The sequence below is a fragment of the Canis lupus genome, chromosome 13 (assembly GCF_003254725.2).
Source record: "Canis lupus dingo isolate Sandy chromosome 13, ASM325472v2, whole genome shotgun sequence".
Taxonomy (NCBI): Eukaryota; Metazoa; Chordata; class Mammalia; order Carnivora; family Canidae; genus Canis; species Canis lupus.
In genome coordinates, this window is record NC_064255.1 from 781,719 (window position 1) to 802,738 (window position 21,020).

Sequence of the window (21,020 nt, forward strand, 5' to 3'; positions counted from 1 at the left end):
AATAAGAGGCTTCTTCTTAAACTCATTAAAATAACTAGAAAACTCTTTCCTTAGCATCATGACTAATCAAGGCTTACCTAGACTCGAAGGATTCTTTCATGGCTTTTGGTTCTTCAAAACTTGCCATGAGTTCTTTTTTTTTTTATTGGTAGGGGGCAGAGACAGAAAAGAGTGGAAGAGTTTTGCAACAGATTATCCTAAAATATTCCGGAGTTTCCTGAGGCTCTAAAATAAAAATATGCTCACTGTTCTTAATTCTCTTAAATATACATGTGTTTGTGTATAAAGAATAAAAATAACAAGAGTTTAAAATGTATTTATATACAAATTACAATGTGATTGGAACAGTCAATGTTTACTATTAAAAGGAGGATTCTGGGATCCCTGGGTGGCGCAGTGGTTTAGCGCCTGCCTTTGGCCCAGGGCGCGATCCTGGAGACCCGGGATCGAATCCCACGTCAGGCTCCCGGTGCATGGAGCCTGCTTCTCCCTCTGCCTGTGTCTCTGCCTCTCTCTCTCTCTCTCTGTGACTATCATAAATAAATAAAAATTAAAAAAAATTAAAAAAAAATAAATAAAAGGAGGATTCTTGTTGAGACTGAATTAGTAAGAATGGTTAACAGGCCTCATTGAATTATTTTGCATAAATTCTCTAATTTAGCAAACTGGAGAGAAATCATCTTGATAGGTTTCTTGACATTTCATGTAGGTGGTTTTACTTGGGTGATATCAAGTCAGTCATTGGATTTCATCAAATTAGGCAAGGTATTAGACAGGTTACCGAAAAGACGAACACTTTACAAAGGGGAAGTAAAGGGTAGAGTGCTTGAGTTGACTGACTCAGTATGCTGACCCAAGTAGACTCCACAAGGATGTAGCACAAGCATATGCTGTACAGTCTTCATTGTTAATGACCTTTAGAGACTTTTCAATACTCACCACTACACTTTAGTAATCTTATAATTCATATCCAGCCACACAATTTACTATTCATAAGAACTCAGCAGGGCAGGGATATATATTACTCCAAGGCATGGCCTGGGGTGCAACTGCCATTTTAAGATAGAACTAAAGCTTCCAGAGATGCTCTACCCCCTGTGGCAGTCATTAACGAACCCACTGGCATCTCCCTTCTCTCCCCTCCGGGCACACAGGTGAGGTTGTCTTTCCTCACTCCCTTGAAATTAGGGAGTTAGTGGCCACGTGACTAGTTCTGAATACTGGTTGTGGCCACCCTGACATGTGTCACAATGTCAGCACTCCTCCCCTTGCTGTCGTGACCACCAGTGTTGCAGATGGTGGAGGTCCTGGGGGTGAGTGACAGAAGCAGGGTGTCTTGCCAATGTGGGATGGGCATGGAGCACCAGTGAGGAATCCACACTGAGCCCCTGAGGCTCCCAGTTGTTATGGCTACATCAGCCAGGCTGTCCTCACGAACAGACCTTCCGTGCCAGGAAAAGAGAGAATCCAGGTGGTGAGTTCTTAAAAGACATAGAGATGATATGTGCTGGGTGGCACAGTAAAATTTATTTTTCTTTATGATTTACACATAGTAATTAAACACACAAAAGAACAAACACTGTCAAGATGGCCATATGTAGCTTAGGAACTGACTGGTCCCAGTTCAATCATACAAATGTTCATTCAGCTTAAAAATGAGTTTCTTTTTAACATTTTTTTTTTTTTATAGTCCCCAAGGCTTGCACAGTTCAGTACAAATGTTTTTGTTATTTTGTTATTGTCAGGCACATGATGTTTATCAATTCCCAGGAAATGAATGAAATCAACAAAAACGTCCTGTGACGATTGAGCACAAATTTTACAGAAATAGATTTGATGACAGTTTGATAGTTCAGCTAACAGATCAATAAATGAAACATGAAACAATATTAACAAATTACATTTGTCTTAAGGATTTATTTCTTCTAAAATATTTACCATACTTCTTTGTGCAAGGGTTCCACTGACTTCTTTGGTTTTAAACATTATAGCCCTGTGTGTCCTAAATATATATAGTTCTATTTGTACCAAACATCGAGAATAAAAACATTAAACAAAATTTCAGAAGGTAAAAATGGAATTATTGCTTCAGTATAAAAAAGTGTCTGGGCCCATCTGGGTACTATTGCTATTATTGCTTTGCTTCTATTGGAAAACTATCCTGGAAATCAAGGAATGTATCCCATCACTACCTGCTGAAAGTATAATTTGGTTGTATATTATCATCTATTAATACGTCCCTCCCTTCACCAAAGCTATCCTAATCTTGTCCTTAAAAACAAAACAAAGTGAAACAGCATAAATAAATAAGCTTACCTGGGGATACAATAAATAAGCTACTAGAAATAAGAATAAAGAAGATTGTAACACAAAGCTCTTCAGTGCTGTACAATTAAACAATAGCTTCAGATTTTCAAGGTCTCTAAACACAGTGTTGGTTGTAGAACAGTTTTAGCGCTGATGAGCACCTGACAGATCTAGAGAGGAAGACATTTCTGTTGTTTTCACTATTTAAAGAATGAAAACCTAGAGGCTACAGTTGTAATTTCTGCCTTTTGGGAATTTACTAGGTATGTACCATCAACGGTTCTGGACTGCTGCCTAGTTGTAGAGCACAAATCTTAGGGATTTAGAAAAAAGACAGTAAGAATATTCCTTCAATTCTTAGTGGTTTCTTGGTCTCCAGAATAGTTAAACAAACAGAAAAAAAATGAGACTCAAAAGTTTTGCTGCCTTCTTTTCTTCGCATCCATCGCATCCAGAATGGGTTGTCTTTTTGCAGTGTATCTTTGACGAAGCTCTTCTATTTCTCGTTCCATCATGGGGTCCAGCGCTTTTAACCGCATCTGCAGTTCTTCTAAACTGAGATTTTTTAACTAGAAACAGAAAAAAAAAAAAAAGAAGATATTAACACAAAATTATCTACAATAGGATAAAATCTAATGGGCTTTAGCATGAATATTTCAGCAGTCTTTACATCATCTTTGAAATGTAGTTCAACAATTAAAATGGGAATACCTTCTCTGAAGAACCAAGATACCACACCTTGTAAGAACCTTAAGTAATCTTGCAACAAAAGCAATAAAAAACTCTGCTTTTAGGAAAGAGCAGAGAGAAAAATAAGCTGATGAAAAGTATTTGTTTTTTTTAAAAAAAAAGGCAGAAAGACAAATCCACCAGTGCCAACACACAGACATTCAGGATATGTTCCGAATATATCTACTCCAATCTCTCCTATCCTTTCCAGCTCTGGAGCACCGCCATAATTGTGAGTATTTGCAGAGATCACCCAAGAATGTGACAAGATTGAATACAGGTTAAATTAAGCATTCTATCTTGCATTTCACCAAGTGTTTAAATTTTAACTACCTGGTTAATCAGAAAATTAAATTATCTAGAATACTTTTGTCCCAAACATTTTGATATAATAAGGTTTTTAATTTATGAATCAAAATCCTGAGCCTGATGTAAACAAAGATGTGTAAATTCTGACATAAGCTTGGCTAATTTGAAGATATAGTGCCTATCAATTTTTCACTATGTATATTCTAGTTTGACAACAATGGTAAGATTTGACTAAATGGTATAGTTTGACCATAATGATTTAGTTAAATTATACTGCCTTCTGGAGGCAAGACCAGCACATCCTTTACTGGTTTTCTGTGTAACAGCAGGAAAGAAGCCTCATATATATGCAGGATGAGATCCATTCCACATAATGGGATTGGTGGCATCCTGAACTTTAGTGTAATTATTTGTATGTCACAACAGCAAGATATGGATTATCTCTTGAGAAACATATTTTAAGATATCCTGAAATATATAACCTAACACTTGGGTTTTTATCTTATTAACCTTAAAAAAACCCCTAAATCTCTTGTCTCCTTCAGAAACAATGGTGGCAGGTAGGTGGTTTTAAAAGGTCTGTTAGACGATAGTGATTTACAGAATGCTACTACATACTCAGCATCTTGGTAGGTATACTCTAAGGAAAGCAAAGAAGCACTAAACTACTTCCTTGCCTTAAGAAACTTACAAATTAGTCAGAAGGGTAAAGATCAGGAACTAGAAACACTTAGGACCTGACACAAGACCTTACTGGATGCGGGACAGATTACAGCGAGAGGTTCTCAGGCCCACAAATAAGCTTCGCAGGTGCAAAATTCTGCACGTTCATGCATACATTTTCCTGGGGAGAGTATCTATTATTGTGTGTGTGTGTGTTTTTTTTTAAACAGATTCCCAACAAAAAAGAGAAGCCTCATTATAAATTCAATGGAGAGCAGATTCCCTTTAGGGAGCAGGGACTGTGTTGGTCCTTGAAAAGGGCGGTGTCTCAGAGCAATGAGCAAGGCCCAAGGAGGAAGCCTCGCCATTGTGAAGAAGGACTAACGTCACTGCAGAACTGGGGGCTGGTGGGGTCCCAAGCCAGGCAAAGCAGGGTTTGGACTTCAGGGAGTCACGATCTGCTCTAGAGCAGAAGATTCTATGAGAGTAATTCAGACTTGGTTTTAATATGCTAAAAAATTTTGTTTTACTAAGAGAACTGTTTTTGTTATTTTATGAGTCAAGTCACTAAATGCTCTCATTACTTTATAGTCAACATGTCAATTTTAACAAAAAAAAGTTATTTTTCAGCTTGATCCTCCATTTTACTCACCTTATCTGTCCCTGAGTTACTCTTGGTTCTAAAAATCAAATTTATTCACAACTGAAAAAGATTTGTTGCCACTGAGGATACTGATAAGAATGAGTCACAGGCTCTGAAGGAAATTCAAAAGAGGATTTCCAAAAATATAGGCATGACAGTGTTACGGGAAAATGTAAATGGGCTCCCAGGATGAGAACTCTGAAGGTGAGCACCACTTGCCTTGGTATATGAAAAGTTCTGGCATATATACAAAATATGCCCTATTCTGGTATACATATAAAATATGCCTTATCATGAAAAGAAGCTAGCTTACTGTATCATACCATCATATGCATTTATATACAATGCATTGTATTGCATATTATATTCCTTCTTCATTAATTTTTAATCCAAATATTAATCATGCATCTGTTAGATGGTCAAGGATGTTCAAGTCTCTGGGGGGATAAAGAATAAGCCAACAGGGGATCTCAGGACTTTCTAAACTGTATGTACAGGTGATGGTGAGATGAAGGGCCAATACAGACCACACACAGCTATATTTTCCCAGGAAAGACACACTTGGGTGCTATCTACATAAGATCCAATTTCACTTTGTCTCTTTTTCAGCCCATGTTAATCTTCCCATCTCTGAATTTCTATATAACATTAATAATTTAAACAATATAATTTTTAATTATATTTATAATTATAATTATATTTAATTATATTATTATATTATATATATATTATATTTATATATATATTATTATATTTATAATTATATTTAATTATAAACAATATAATTTGTTTAATAATTTAAACAATATAATTTAGTATTTGATTCTAGTCATTTATTATTTCATAATTCATTTTTATGCATGAGTTTCATGTCTCCATGCTAGACATTCCAAAAATTATTTAAACTTTAGAGACTGTACACACACGTAGAAACTATAAAACTGTACTGCTACATATCATGGCATAAAGATAGGTAAGCAGAAAAAAAGACTCAAAGGAATGGGTTACTCAGTAATTAGGAGAAAGAACATCAAACAAAGCAAACAGTTTTGCATTAAGATATTCCTGTAGATATCTTATGCTACCTAACTGGGGCAAATTATCAAGTTTATAAATATTATATTATAGTAGTGGACTGAATTCAGAGATAGAAGGCAAGTTTTACTCCTGTAATCAACTGTAATATTTTCAATATGTAAAATTTGTGACAAACAGATCTGTGATGTTGGAGAACCATTAGTAGTATTGTTAGTGAATTAGGTGTTCCATATAAGTAAGTTCATGAAGTATCTAAATCTTAGTTTTTTAAGTGGTAAAAACTTTGCTTTAACCATTTTGAAGAGAAAATCTTTATAAATACTTTTTTTTTTTTAAAGATTTATCTATTTATTCATTCAGAGAGAGCGAAGAGAGAGGCAGAGACACAGGCAGAGGGAGAAGCTGGCTCCAGGCAGGGAGCCCGATGCGGGACTCGATCCCGGGTCTCCAGGATCACACCCCGGGCTGCAGGCGGCGCTAAACCGCTGCGCCACGGGGGCTGCCCTCTTTATAAATACTTTACAGAATATGTTGCCTTCTAAAGCGGAGAGTACAGGACCTAAAGCAACTTTCCCTTGATGATGAATCACCATCATTAATTTCTATTACTAATCTGTGCTGTATGTTAATTTTCTCTCCCCTTTTTGGCTTATTTATCTTCATTTGAAAGAAAGTTGCCAGCTCCTTTTCATGGCCTTCATTAGACATATATCATTCTCTCTTTACTTCAAGCTTATTTATCTGTTGGGAACCAGAAAAGCAATTAATCCTCTAAGGCATTACACTAAATAAGAATAATATATTAAAGAAAGCCTGAGACTGTTTTAGGAAAGAAAGAGCATGGTTTTAGTGCTGAACTTTGTTAACACCTGTTTCTAGTGTTTTTCTTATAATCTGATTTCAGATTTGTGGCTCTAGAAGGTCAAGGTTACAGGAAATCAGACACCTATGTATGAAACATAAATAGTTGTATTTTCAGGTATGCTGTCAGAGAAATCCTGAGTACTCATTAATTAAAATATTTATTGATATTTTCTATGGACCAAGCACTGTGTGTACAGAGATGAATAAAATACTCTACCTCCACAAAAAACTTAAAATCTAGCTGGGAAGACGTCTATACATAGCTAATTCTCTGAAGGATGGGGACACTGAGAAGATAGGAAACAAGAGGGGAAAATGGAAGGAGCATGAGAAGAAACATGTAAGGTGCACAAATGCCTGGCATCCTTGGAGATGGCAGATGGCCACTGGGATGTGGGGCAGACTCATGGGAGGACAGGAGTCAGGAGAGGAAACAGGGAGGAGAGCTAATGGCCGTAAGCATGCTGCTACAAACTTTCCGTAGCCAAGAAAGAAATGCTAGATAATTCTGAATATGATTGGTGACAGAATCACGTATGAGATAGAAAAATATATCCAACAGCAGGTATAGAAAATGGATAGGCAGGGATCCCTGGGTGGCGCAGCGGTTTGGCGCCTGCCTTTGGCCCAGGGCATGATCCCGGAGACCCCGGATCGAATCCCACGTTGGGCTCCCGGTGCATGGAGCCTGCTTCTCCCTCTGCCTCTGTCTCTGCCTCCCTCTCTCTCTCTGTGTAACTATCATAAATTAAAAAAAAAAAAGAAAATGGATAGGCATGGGGGGGAAGATGGAGGTATAGGAAGGCCTGTGATAGGTCTCTAGACTGCAACAGAGAGGATGAGGCTTGGACTAGGAGAAAGGAAGTGGAGATTGAGAAGGGAGGGAGCTGGGAGACTGGGAAGCAGAACTGGTAAGGCTTTCTTTGTGGAGTGATTATGAAAGATCAGGAAGAGGGAAGGGCTAGGGTAACTCTGCCTTCAAGCTAGGGTGATGGGATTGTCACCATTAATAAGGTAGGGGAGTAAATAAAATTGAGTTTTAGTCTCGTTGAGTTTGGCAGATGAACAAAGCACTGAGGTGGAGATGTTAGATATGGAGTATAATTTGGAGGTTTGGAGCTCAGGGAGAGATGAAAGCTACAGATGTAAGGAATCATCAGCATTGAGGCTATAATGGAAGCCCTTGATGACGACAGGATTATCCAGAATGAAGTTTTCTCCTTCATCTTACAATTTGACTATGGTGTCCAACAACAGAAAATCATCCCCAAACTTCAGCATTTGTGATCAGAGGCTCTTCTCATTTTGTTAATAGAAGGAAAATACCAGTAGATTCTAAATAACTAGATTATGGTGTCACCTAGACAAAAATAAATAAATAAATAAATAAATAAATAAATAAATAAATAAATAAATAAAAGTGAAGTTAACTGATAGAACTTTTTACTTTTTATATAGAGTGGGTATGATTTATAGACATGAACTTCTGGCTGGGTTTTGACTTATGATTAAGCCCTAATAACATATATTTAGCACTCTGTATTTCTGTAGCTACTGAACCTCCCACAGGCATGAAAATGTTTTGGGGAGGAAAATGCGACAGAAGCAGCTTTCCAATCTCTTGGAGAGCAGTACTGCTTGATGGCTTAGTAGTAAATAGGGTCACAAACCAGATAAAATTTTATGGACACTCATAATGATAAAAATGATCCTATAATATTAAACAATCACTATCACCCTTTTAGAATACTAATCCAAAGTAAAACAATTTTGGGAGCTAATGAGGATAATATTAGAAGGAAAAGTTGAACTTCCTGAATTATCAATATTATTGTGACAAAAGTTTCATTCACCAAAATTAGGTTTCTTGAAAATCTTCACAAAAAACGAAGGGAAATCACTTTAGAATTGTTATGTTTGTGGGTCAACAGAGTTTGTGGTAAATTAACTTGAATTTATATTTTTTTAAATATAGCAAAGAAATGTTACTTATGAACCATCTTTCTACAATACAAGGAATTCAAAGCAGCTGTAACTACCATAGCCATCTGTCAGATGACTAAGTTCAAAATAAATTCAGAGTAAACCAGAGTTGGAGTATCACATCTTGGTCTACATTTTTCAGTTTAAAGTTCCGTAAGTGAAGTCAGTAAAGAGAATTTCAAGATATGCATACATTGTGGTTTTTAGTGAACAAATGTACAAAAATGAGTAATTCATCCAGAAATGGCCTTTATATGTTCTAGGCTAATTCTATTTAATGAAACTTGGTTTTGAATTTAATGATAACACAGAACTTGCACAACTAACCATGAGTCTTAAATTTTCAGGTCTTAACATTCTGAAAGAATACTGTAGTTTGACAATCATTATAAACATTATAGAACTTGATTAAGTGACTAAATGAGCTGACATGCAGTAAGAGAAAGGGCCTGAAAGCAAAGACAGAACTTCTTCAAATACACAGAGAAATGGAGAAGAGTTTTCAGAACAATATGGTTTTATTACCTCAGGCAATGTTTTTCTATTCACAAGAAGTTTTGCTTTTCTTGGACATTTGAAACGACAAATATCAGGGGGCAAGACATATTAAGGGCACAGTATAAAATCAATTTCTATAAAAAGAGTTTAAACTGAGGTCAGGTAAATTGAATCATACGGACCTCTGAGAAACACACTGGAATCTGGGACTATTAAACACCACTGCAACATATGAACAAAGCATTGTTTAACATGAGTATAAACTATAAGGTTGGGTTATGAGTTAAACCTTGCAGAATCTTACTGCAAAAGTAAACCTCAGAGATGACCTACTTTAGCTTCCTTGTTTTTGGTGAGAAAATGGGAGCCAGGTTGTTCAAAGTTACAGACCTGGATGATGATAGAGATAGGACCTGACCTCGATGGAGATCAATGTATTTTTTTTTTCATTATACCAAGTTTGATATTTTTTAAAATTTGTTTTTATTGATGTTCAATTTGCAACATATACTATAACACCTAGTGCTAATCCCATCACGTGCCCTCCTCAGTGCCCATCACCTAATCACCCCATCCCCCACCTACTTCCCCTTCTGCAACACTTTGTTCATTTCCCAGAGTTAGTAGTCTCTCATAGTTTGTCTCCCTTTCTGATTTTTCCCACTCAGTTCCCCTCCTGTCCCTTATAATCCCTTTCACTATTTCTTATATACCAAGTTTGATGTTTTGTTTTTGTTTTTGTTTTTTAAGTTTGATGTTTTTAATCTAGCACTGTCAGAGTGTTCCAAGTGTTTGAGTCATCACGAATGGGGGTGGGGGTGTGTGTGCTGCTAAGAAATTTCTAGGGTCTTCAACCTGAGCTGAAAGGGAAAATGGTTTGTAAGTGTTCAGCTGTGAAGTCCACAGTGAAGAGAAAACCTTGCAGATGACATTTTTTTTGTTTTTTTTTTTTGTTTTGATGACATTTTTATAGAGCAGTTTTTTTTAGAATGAAATAAACTGCAGAAATTTAGCAAAAGGTAGAATTACCATCGTCTTTAAGTTTCAGGATAGTTGGTAGACTAGGATTTCCCAGCTCTTGTTTAAAACAAGTCAGACTCTAAATAAAAATCCCAACTTCTAAACAATAATTTAATGATGAGTAGTTTATAGGTTGTTTATAAGTTAAATGAAAAAGTCAAAACTACTTTTCAATAGAAGTCAACATTTGTCTGAAAATTGGTACAGTTTGGTACATAAGTGACAGCTTGAATGTGCAGACCGTTTTGTTAATAATCGTCCTGGATTATCACATTTCATCTGGGAGTAAGAAGATTACAGGTAAATATCCAAAAAAATTATATTTAACAGTATCCCTTAAAAAAGGAAACAAAAAAAAAAAAAGGAAACAAAATCCAAATAAAAGATGTGCAAATTACTAACTAGCTCTTGCATAAAACAGCAACATAACCCAATGACATGAGAAGATAGAAAATGAGATTAAGTCTTATAAACTGATAATTTTGATAGTTTAAACTTTTAGTCATTAGGATGATTTCTAAACACTATGAGAAGCATTGAAAAACTGCTAGTTACTGGTCAGGAAGAGTAGTCACTAACATTAGAACTTTCTGCAAGTTTATATATCCAATCTAATATAAAGACCTAGGATATCACATTCAAGTGATAAGACTGAATTACTTTCCAAAATAATATCGTCTTAGGAGCTCTTGGAGGAAAACACTTAGATTTTTTTTTATATTATTTTGTTTTGTCAAAAATAGTCCTAATTACATGAGAGTTTTAAAAAACTCTCAAAAAGTAGCAGAAACAAGATTATAAAGTTTTTAAATGCATAAATGTGGTAACATTCAAGACTTAATGGGTCTACAAGTTGCTGGTATAATCAGTCTGTCAAAATAAACAAGACACCATCATAATGAAGCAGTCTTATATATTAATGTTAACACATTTAGTCAAATAGTCAATCAAGAAAATCCTGTACAAGGTTTGCTGTGTTTACTGGGAAAACAAACTCTTCCTAGCAACTGTTTAAATAAACTTCACAGATGCTACACACCTTATTAGTGGCTTGTGATTAAAAAAATATGGATTGTTAATACTGTATCCTGACTCATCTATTTTCCCATCTGCTAGCAATTCTAACAATATGAACTATCAACAGAATGGCTAACAACAATAATTTTCTATGGCAATTTTGATGCTGAATTGCCTATAGCACTTTTTTAAGATTTACCAGTGCATGCCTCAGACTGTTTTGAGTTGTTTATGGCCTAGAGCAACATACTCCTTTCCCCCCTAATATTTCATTTTAGCTCAAATTTTTACTGTGTTGAACAGAATCTGGTTTGGTTTTACAAATGCCACACTTATTTGGTTAACAATGAAAGTAGGAAATACACCAAAGAAAGTACTAGCAAAAAATCAGTCAAGGCCACTGATTAGTTTAGATATATTTAAACAGGTAAGGGACCTTCTTCCAAAGAACTGAACAACAGGGACAATGGGTACGACACTTAAAAACACTTAAAATATCAAAAAGTAAGGCATTTCCTGATTTAATTTCTGCTCCAAGAAGAACAGAATAAAATAAAAGAGCTCTCAAATCAATCCAAATACTATAAAGCCTGCTAAAGAAAAGCATACATATACATTTAAAATACACATTTACAAAAATAATGAAGATTGTGACAATTTCAGACAATTGACATACTAGAGAATAAAACTGGAATTCTTCACTATAAATCCCTTGTAAAACATGCCCTTAAAAGCTGCATTAATATTAATCTACTGGCAGAGCCTTCTCCCCAAAATAGGTGCTATTTACCTACCTGGAGGGAGGATTATATGTAATGTTTGAGCTGAGTGGCCCCCATCTTCTGCTGATTGACTGAATGACTATTAATATTTTGGGACTCTAACTAGAAAATGCCATGAAGCATCTGTTTAATCTCAGAGCATCTAGAGTAAATTTAAGACATTTAGATTTTATTTGCATTCCCAAAGAAAAGGGGGAAAACCATTTCTTGTGGGTATCAGTAGAGAAGAGAGAAGTACCAACTACTGATCATTTACAAAAAGTGAGACACTGTCCTAGGTCCTGGGCATTAAGTCATTTAATCCTAGCAATTACCTTATGGGGTAGATATTACCAACCCTATTTTATAGGTCAGGACACCCAGAAAGACCAAGTGATCCACCTGAAGTCACACAGCTGGGAATGTTCATGTTCACTCACAGACTACATCAAACCCCCTAATATAATTTGGGATTGAAGCCTACTAAGAGCTGTTTCTTAGGTCTCCCAAGAACCACAAGCACTTCAAAATCCAGATATCATATGAAACAGTTTCTAACAGATTATTTATAAATTAAAAATAGGGAAACACTTTTATTAAAAATACTGCCTTTCCTGTCAGAATATTTTATGTCATTAATGTATTTTAGCTATAATTGGCCTTACAAAATAAATGCATGTAGGTTTAAGCATTTAATTCAATCAGCTCTCTAGCAAAATAAACACATTTCTACATAGTGATGTGGGATAAATGCCATAATTTTTTCAATAACAGATACGCCATGACAAAATCAACAAGATGTGTCCCCTTGACACAGAAGCAGGACTTTGCTTATGCCCTACTCAGACTGCCCCATCATTGCTTTGGTGTTGTGTTCAGCTTCGATCTAGCAATGAGCTATGAGCTGATGAGCACTACTACAGTTATCCTGACCTGGAGAGATCTGAGCCATCCATACGGAAAAACAAATGATGAAATTTTAGTTGCATTCCTCAATAGCAGTTGAACACCCATTCCTTATATGCTTTTCAGTTTCTAGTAGTAGTTTTGCCTGCTAAAAATATCAGGAAAAAGTTAATTCATGCATAGCTCTGCTATATTGTAAGCAGCTCTAAAATTCTAGGCTCAACACAACAAAATCTGAGCATATCAAAACCAAACTACTAATTAAATCTTTCTAGATCTGTTAAGGGGCAGATGACCCTTCTCTCAGTGATTCTGATAAATACTTGGAATATTTTAAGACATTGATTAAGCTATAAATGAGATTAACAAATGAAGTGATTATATATATTGTTTCTTTAAAAATTAACTATACGACTAGTTCTGGAAGAAAATAAATTTTTAGAAAACAGTTCTTAAAATATATCTGTAATCAGCTTATTGGGCAAATTTTTATGTAACTATAATATAAACTTAAAAGAGTTTCATTTTTCTCCAATCATACTCTTTTAGCTGTGCTATGCTAGATTTCCCTGACACATCTCTTAAGGAATCTTGGGCAGATCTCACTGATTTCTGGTCACTTTTAGTTTTATGCCCCGATAAATTATAAACTCCCTCCCTTCCTTCTATTAGCTTGCACAGAGAAACCAAGAGGTTGTAGTGGGAAGAGACGCTGTCTGCATCTAGAACCTTCTCTCCATCTCTTTTCAAGGTCTAGCTCCTCCAGTGCTAGGAGTTGGGAAGGAAACCAGGATCCTGTGATAGACATGTTACTTCTCAGTGCAAGGAGCTTTCAGTCTCTGGTTTGGTTGATTACTGGTGGTCTGTGCAGAAGGGGTGTGTGCAGGTTTCCTGATATGGTGGCTGGTATTACTCTGGTGCTCTCATCTCTTGGAGGTGGGCAGGTCTCTGGATGGGGTATTGTCTCCTCTGACCTGAAAGCCCCCTTGACAGTATTATGATGTCTGATCTCTGTTTTTAGAGTCAGAGAGACCACAGAGGTTGTTCTCTAGATTCTCCAGGGCCCCCAGAGACCCAAGGGGAGAGGCCCCCCTGATCTCTTCTTTCTAAGCACAGTCCCCCATAGCCTATAGTTATCCTGAAGGCCTTGGCTCTACCTGCTAAAGTCTCCTACCTACAGAACTCTTTGGGAGAGAAATAGACATCATCCCCCCCCCCCCCCCAAATATCTTTTCTTTATGTCTATGTTAACATATCCCCCAGACTCCCAGGAACTTATTCACAAGCTCTGCTCTAGTAGCAAATCAGTGGGTCTGTAGGTTCAATCAGCTTAGCAAGCAGCTGGCTGGGAGAGTAGATGCCAGTCTCTCTTTCCTGTAGACACCACCAATTTCTAATAACAGGCTCAATAGCCAATAACAGAAATTGGTGTACCAGCAGACTGGCATCTACTATCCCAGCCAGTTGCTTGCTAAGACATCCCCCCACATCCAACTCTAATCTAAGCAAGAAGAGTGGTATTTTCTTCTTCCATGAGACCACCAGATTATGAATTCCATAAGGATAGGAACTTTTGCAATAGCCAAATCCCCAGTGCCTAGAATACTACCTGCAACAGGTACCTAATAAATATTTACTAAATGAATGAAAGATGGTGGGACTCTTGTAAATTCTGGAGAGAGGTGTCTGCTTTCAGTTATTCTCTCCTCAGAATATGGGGGGCATACTGCCGTCTTCAGCTATGTGCCCCCGTGCTAATGTGTGGCAACAGCAAAAGTCCCTTTGAACATTGTAGCACATAGCTGTTAACTCTTAAAAAAAAAGTGTGTGTGTGTGTGTGTGTGTGTGTGTGTAGGGGAGACAACTTAAGTAAAGAAAAATCGGTATTATCCAGCATATTTCATTTATTTCTGCTACAGGATAGTCTCATGCTCCATTACATGTTTATTTCACAAGTCTGATAGATTTTATTTTTATAAAGATTTTATTTATTTATTCATAGAGACACAGAGAGAGGCAGAGACACAGGCAGAGGGAGAAGCAGGCTCCATGCAGAGAGCCTGATACAGGACTTGATCCAGGGTCTCCAGGATCACGCCCTGGGCTGCAGGCGGCGCTAAACTGCTGCGCCACTGGGGCTGCCCTGATAGTAGATTTTGATTTTAATTCATTCTTTTCTAGAAAAATGGCTTCTGTCAAAAAATTCTTCAAAATGATAATAAATATCATAGCTTACTCTTTTGGCTAACATGCACTGAATGAAGGATAGATTTCTTACTAATATCACCCAGTGCAACCATTTATACAATTTTCTACTGCAGCAATGTCACACTACTTAGTCTGACAATTTAAATTGTAACCAGTTTCATGCCATAAAGTAGCAAAATTTACTTTGCCAAATCTATAAAAAGAGTTTTAAAATAAAATAGAGCTCAGCTGAAAACCAGAAATCATGAAACTCAGATTGCGATAATTTTTTTTTCTTTTTGGACATTTTTAATTTTTATTAATTGGAGTTCAATTTGCCAACATAAAGCATAACACCCAGTGCTCATCCCGCCAAGTGCCCCCCCCAGTGCCCATCACCCCATCACCCCAACCCCCGCCCACCTCCCTTTCCAGTACCCCTTGTTCATTTTCCAGAGTTAGGTGTCTCTTATGTTTTGTCACCCTCACTGATATTTTCATTCATTTTCTCTCCATTCCCCTTTATTGCCTTTCCCTAATTTTCATATTCCCCAAATGAATGAGACCATATAATGTTTGTCCTTCTCCGATTGACTTATTTCACTCAGCATAATACCCTCCAGTTCCATCCACGTCGAAGCAAATGGAGGGTATTTGTCGTTTCTAATGGCTGAGTAACATCCCATTGTATACATAAACCACATCTTTTATTTATTTATTTATTTATTATTTTTTATTGGTGTTCAATTTACCAACATACAGAATAACCCCCAGTGCCCGTCACCCACTCACTCCCACCCCCCGCCCTCCTCCCCTTCTACCACCCCTAGTTCGTTTCCCAGAGTTAGCAGTCTTTACGTTCTGTCTCCCTTTCTGATATTTCCCACACATTTCTTCTCCCTTCCCTTATATTCCTTTTCACTATTATTTATATTCCCCAAATGAATGAGAACATATACTGTTTGTCCTTCTCCGACTGACTTACTTCACTCAGCATAATACCCTCCAGTTCCATCCACGTTGAAGCAAATGGTGGGTATTTGTCATTTCTAATGGCTGAGTAATATTCCATTGTATACATAGACCACATCTTCTTTATCCATTCATCTTTCGTTGGACACCGAGGCTCCTTCCCCAGTTTGGCTATCGTGGCCATTGCTGCTAGAAACATCGGGGTGCAGGTGTCCCGGCGTTTCATTGCATTTGTATCTTTGGGGTAAATCCCCAACAGTGCAATTGCTGGGTCGTAGGGCAGGTCTATTTTTAACTGTTTGAGGAACCTCCACACAGTTTTCCAGAGTGGCTGCACCAGTTCACATTCCCACCAACAGTGTAAGAGGGTTCCCTATTCTCCGCATCCTCTCCAACATTTGTTGTTTTCTGCCTTGTTAATTTGCCCCATTCTCACTGGTGTGAGGTGGTATCTCATTGTGGTTTTGATTTGTATTTCCCTGATGGCAAGTGATGCAGAGCATTTTCTCATGTGCTTGTTGGCCATGTGTAGGTCTTCTTTGGTGAAATTTCTGTTCATGTCTTTTGCCCATTTCATGATTGGATTGTTTGTTTCTTTGCTGTTGAGTTTAAGAAGTTCTTGATAGATCTTGGATACTAGCCCTTTTATCTGATAGGTCATTTGCAAATATCTTATCCCATTCTGTAGGTTGTCTTTTAGTTTTGTTGATGGTTCCTTTGCTGTGCAGAAGCTTTCTTATCTTGAAGAAGTCCCAATAATTCATTTTTGCTTTTGTTTCCCTTGTCTTCGTGGATGTATCTTGCAGGAAGTTGCTGTGGTCAAGTTCAAAAAGGGTGTTGCCTGTGTTCTCCTCTAGGATTTTGATGGATTCTTGTCTCACATTTAGATCTTTCATCGATTTTGAATGTATGTTTGTGTACGGTGAAAGAGAGTGGTCTAGTTTCATTCTTCTGCATGTGGATGCCCAATTTTCCCAGCACATTTATTGAAGAGACTGTCTTTTTTCCAGTGGATAGTCTTTCCTGCTTTATCGAATATTAGTTGACCATAAAGTTGAGGGTCCACTTCTGGGTTCTCTATTCTGTTCCATTGATCTATGTGTCTGTTTTTGTGCCAGTACCACACTGTCTTGATGACCACAGCTTGTAGTACAACCTGAAATCTGGCATTGTGATGCCCCCACTATGGTTTTCTTTTTTAATATTCCCCTGGCTGTTCGGGGTCTTTCTGATTCCACACAAATCTTAAGATGATTTGTTCCAACTCTCTGAAGAGAGTCCATGGTATTTTGATAGGGATTACATTAAATGTGTAAATTGCCCTGGGTAACATTGACGTTTTCACAATATTAATTCTGCCAATCCATGAGCATGGAATATTTTTCCATCTCTTTGGGTCTTTCTCAATTTCTTCCAAAAGTGTTCTGTAGTTTTTAGGGTATAGATCCTTTACCTCTTTGGTTAGGTTTATTCCCAGGTATCTTATGCTTTTGGGTGCAACTGTAAATGGGATTGACTCCTTAATTTCTCTTTCTTCAGTCTCGTTGTTAGTGTAGAGAAATGCCACTGATTTCTGGGCATTGATTTTGTATCCTGTCACACCCCCGAATTGCTGTATGAGTTCTAGCAATTTTGGGGTGGAGTCTTTTGGGTTTTCTAAGTACAGTATCATGTCATCTGCGAAGAGGGAGAGTTTGACTTCTTCTTTGCCAATTTGAATGCCTCTTATTTCTTTTTGTTGCCTGATTGCTGAGGGCTAGGACTTCTAGCAGTGGTGAATAGCAGTGGTGAGAGTGGACATCCCTGTCATGTTCCTGATCCTAGGGGAAAGGCTCCCAGTGTTTCCCCATAGAGAATGATATTTGCTGTGGGCTTTTCGTAGATGGCTTTTAAGATGCTGAGGAATGTTCCCTCTATCCCTACACTCTAAAGAGTCTTGATCAGGAATGGATGCTGTATTTTGTCAAATGCTTTCTCTGCATCTATTGAGAGGATCATATGGTTCTTGGTTTTTCTCTTGCTGATATGATGAATCACGTTGATTGTTTTATGAGTGTTGAACCTGCCTTGCATCCTGGGGATACATTCCACTTAGTCATGGTGAATAATCTTCTTAATGTACTGTTGGATCCTAGTGGCTAGTATCTTGTTGAGAATTTTTGCATCCATGTTCATCAGGGATATTGGTCTATAATTCTCCTTTTTGGTGGGGTCTTTGTCTGGTTTTGGAATTAAGGTGATGCGGCCTCATAGAACGAGTTTGGGAGTACTCCATCTCTTTCTATCTCTCCGAACAGCTTTAGTAGAATAGGTATTATTTCTTCTTTAAACATTTGATAGAATTCCCCTGGGAAGCCATCTGGCCCTGGACTTTTGTGTCTTGGGAGGTTTCTGATGACTGCTTCAATTTCCTCCCTGGTTATCGGCCTATTCAGGTTTTCTATTTCTTCTTGTTCCAGTTTTGGTAGATTGTTGTTTTCCAGAAATGCGTCCATTTCTTCTAGGTTGCCTAATTTATTGGCATATAGCTGCTCATATTATGTTTTTAAAATTGTTTGTATTTCCTTGGTGTTGGTGGTGATCTCTCCTTTCTCATTTATGATTTTATTAATTTGAGTCTTTTCTCTCTTCTTTTTAATAAGGCTGGCTAATGGCTTATCTATCTTATTAATTCTTTCAAAGAACCATCTCCTGGTTTTGTTGATCTGTTCCACAGTTCTTCTGGTCTCTATTTCATTGAGTTCTGCTCGAATCTTTATTAATTCTCTTCTTCCACTGGGTGTAGGATCTATTTGCTGTTCTTTCTCCAGCTCCTTTATGTGCAAGGTTAGCTTGTGTATTTGAGTTCTTTCCAGTTTTTGGATGGATGTTTGTATTGCGATGTATTTCCCCTCAGGACTGCTTTTTCTGTATCCCAAAGATTTTGAATGGTTGTATCTTCATTATCATTAGTTTCCATGAATCTTTTAAATTCTTCTCTAATTTCCTGGTTGACCCTTTCATCTTTTAGCAGGATGGTCTTTAACCTCCATGTGTTTGAAATCCTTCCAAATTTCTTCTTGTGATTGAGTTCTAGTTTCAAAGCATTATGGTCTGAAAATATGCAGGGGACAATCCCAATCTTTTGGTATTGGTTAAGACCTGATTTGTGACCCAGTATGTGGTCTATTCTGGAGAAAGTTCCATGTGCACTTGAGAAGAATGTGTATTCAGTTGCGTTTGGATGTACAGTTCTGTAAATATCTGTGAAATCCATCTGGTCCAGTGTATCATTTAAAACTTTTGTTTCTTTGGAGATGTGCTTAGAAGATCTATCCATTGCAGAAAGCACCATGTTCAAGTCTCCCAGTGTAAGTGTATTATTATCTAAGTATGTCTTAATTTTGGTTATTAATTGATATACTTGGCAGCTCCCACATTAGGGGCATAAATATTCATGATTGTTAGATCCTCTTGTTGGATAGATCCTTTAAGTATGATATAGTGTCCCTCTTCATCTCTTACTACAGTCTTTGGAATAAACTTTAATTTATCTGATATGAGGATGGCTACCCCTGCTTTCTTTTGAGGACTGTTTGAATGGTAAATGGTTCTCCAACCTTTTATTTTCAGGCTGGAAGTGTTCTTAGGTCTAAAATGAGTCTCTTGTAGACAGAAAATAGATGGGTCTTGCTTTTTTATTCAGTCTGAAACCCTGTACCTTTTGGTGGGATCATTAAGCCCATTCATGTTCAGAGTTACTATTGAAAGATACTTCGGGTCATCATAATACCTATTCAGTCCCTGTTTTTGTGTATGGTTTCCTTGGACTTCCTCTTTCTTTTACAGAGTCCCCCTCAATATTTCTTGCAGAGCTGGTTTGGTGGTCACATATTCTTTCAGTCTCTGCCTATCTTGGAAGCTCTTTATCTCTCCTTCTATTTTGAATAAGAGCCTTGCGGGATAGAGTATTCTTGGCTGCATATTCTCTGAATATATCTTTCCAGCCCTTTCTGGCCTGCCAGGTCTCTGTGGAGAGGTCTGCTGTGAACCTAATACTTCTCCCCATAAAGGTTAGGGATTTCTTGTCTCTTGCTGCTTTAAGGATCTTCTCTTTATCTTTGGAATTTGCAAGTTTCACTCTGAAATGTTGGGATGTTGAATGGTTTTTATTGATTTTAGGGGGGTGGGAATCTCTCTATCTCCTGGATCTGAATGCCTGTTTCCCTCCCCAAGTTAGGGAAGTTCTCAGCTATGATTTATTCAAACACTTTCTGGTCCTCTGTCCCTTTCGGCACCCTCTGGAACCCCAATTAAACGTAGATTTTTCATTCTGAGGCTGTCATTTATTTCCCTTAACCTTTCCTCATGATTTTTTAATTGTTTTTCTCTTTTTTCCTCTGCTTCCTTCCTTGCCATCAACTTGTCTTCTATGTTACTCACTCATCCTTCTACCTCAGTAACCCTCGTCGTTAGGACCTCCAGGTTGGATTGCATCTCAATTGATTTTTAATTTCGGCCTTATTAGATCTAAATTCTGCAATCATGAAGTCTCTTGAATCCTTTATGCTTTTTTCCAGAGCCACCAGTAGCTTTATAATTGTGCTTCTGTATTGGCTTTCTGACATCAAATTGTAATCCAAATTCTGTTAACTCTGTGGGAGAGAGGACTGTTTCTGATTCTTTCTTTTGTGGTGAGTTCTTCCTTCTAGTCATTTTGTGCAGTGCAGAGTGGTTAAAAACAAGTTGTACTGGAAAAAGGAAGGAAAAAGAGAGAGAAAAAAAGGGAGGAAAACAAACAAACAAAAAACAAAAAAACAAGGAGGGTATCCTCTGATTCTATATACTGTAAATCCCTCCACTTCCCCTGGAGCGTTCCAGCGCTGCTCAGTGCAGAACTTGCTCTTCCCCTGTCCTTCCACCTGGTCTTCTGGAGTAGGGGCCTGCTGTGCTGACTCTCAGGTGTGTACCTGGGGGAGGTGCCCCGCCCCCTGCAGGTGCACGGCTCAGTGGGAGCTGTTTATCCTGTGAGGCCTCTGCTCCCTGGCAGTCCCGCTCCATCCCAGGCACAAGGTGACACCAGGAGAAACAACAACAGTGGCGGAGGCCAGCTCTCCAGTCCTAGAGTCAGTTCCCGCAGTAAC

The 21,020-nt window shown here is 37.6% G+C and overlaps 1 protein-coding gene across 7 annotated transcripts in view; it reads right to left on the minus strand.

The window, feature by feature from the left end:
* Positions 1-1,505: 1,505 nt before the first annotated feature.
* Positions 1,506-21,020, minus strand: part of STK3 (serine/threonine kinase 3) — a 375,334-nt gene continuing 355,819 nt past the window's right edge. For all 7 annotated transcript variants that reach the window (XM_049093097.1, XM_035714551.2, XM_035714552.2 and 4 more), the window contains one exon: positions 1,506-2,876. In XM_049093097.1, the coding sequence (XP_048949054.1) occupies positions 2,718-2,876 (159 nt within the window). In that variant the 3' untranslated portion in view covers positions 1,506-2,717. The remainder of the gene's footprint in view (positions 2,877-21,020) is intronic.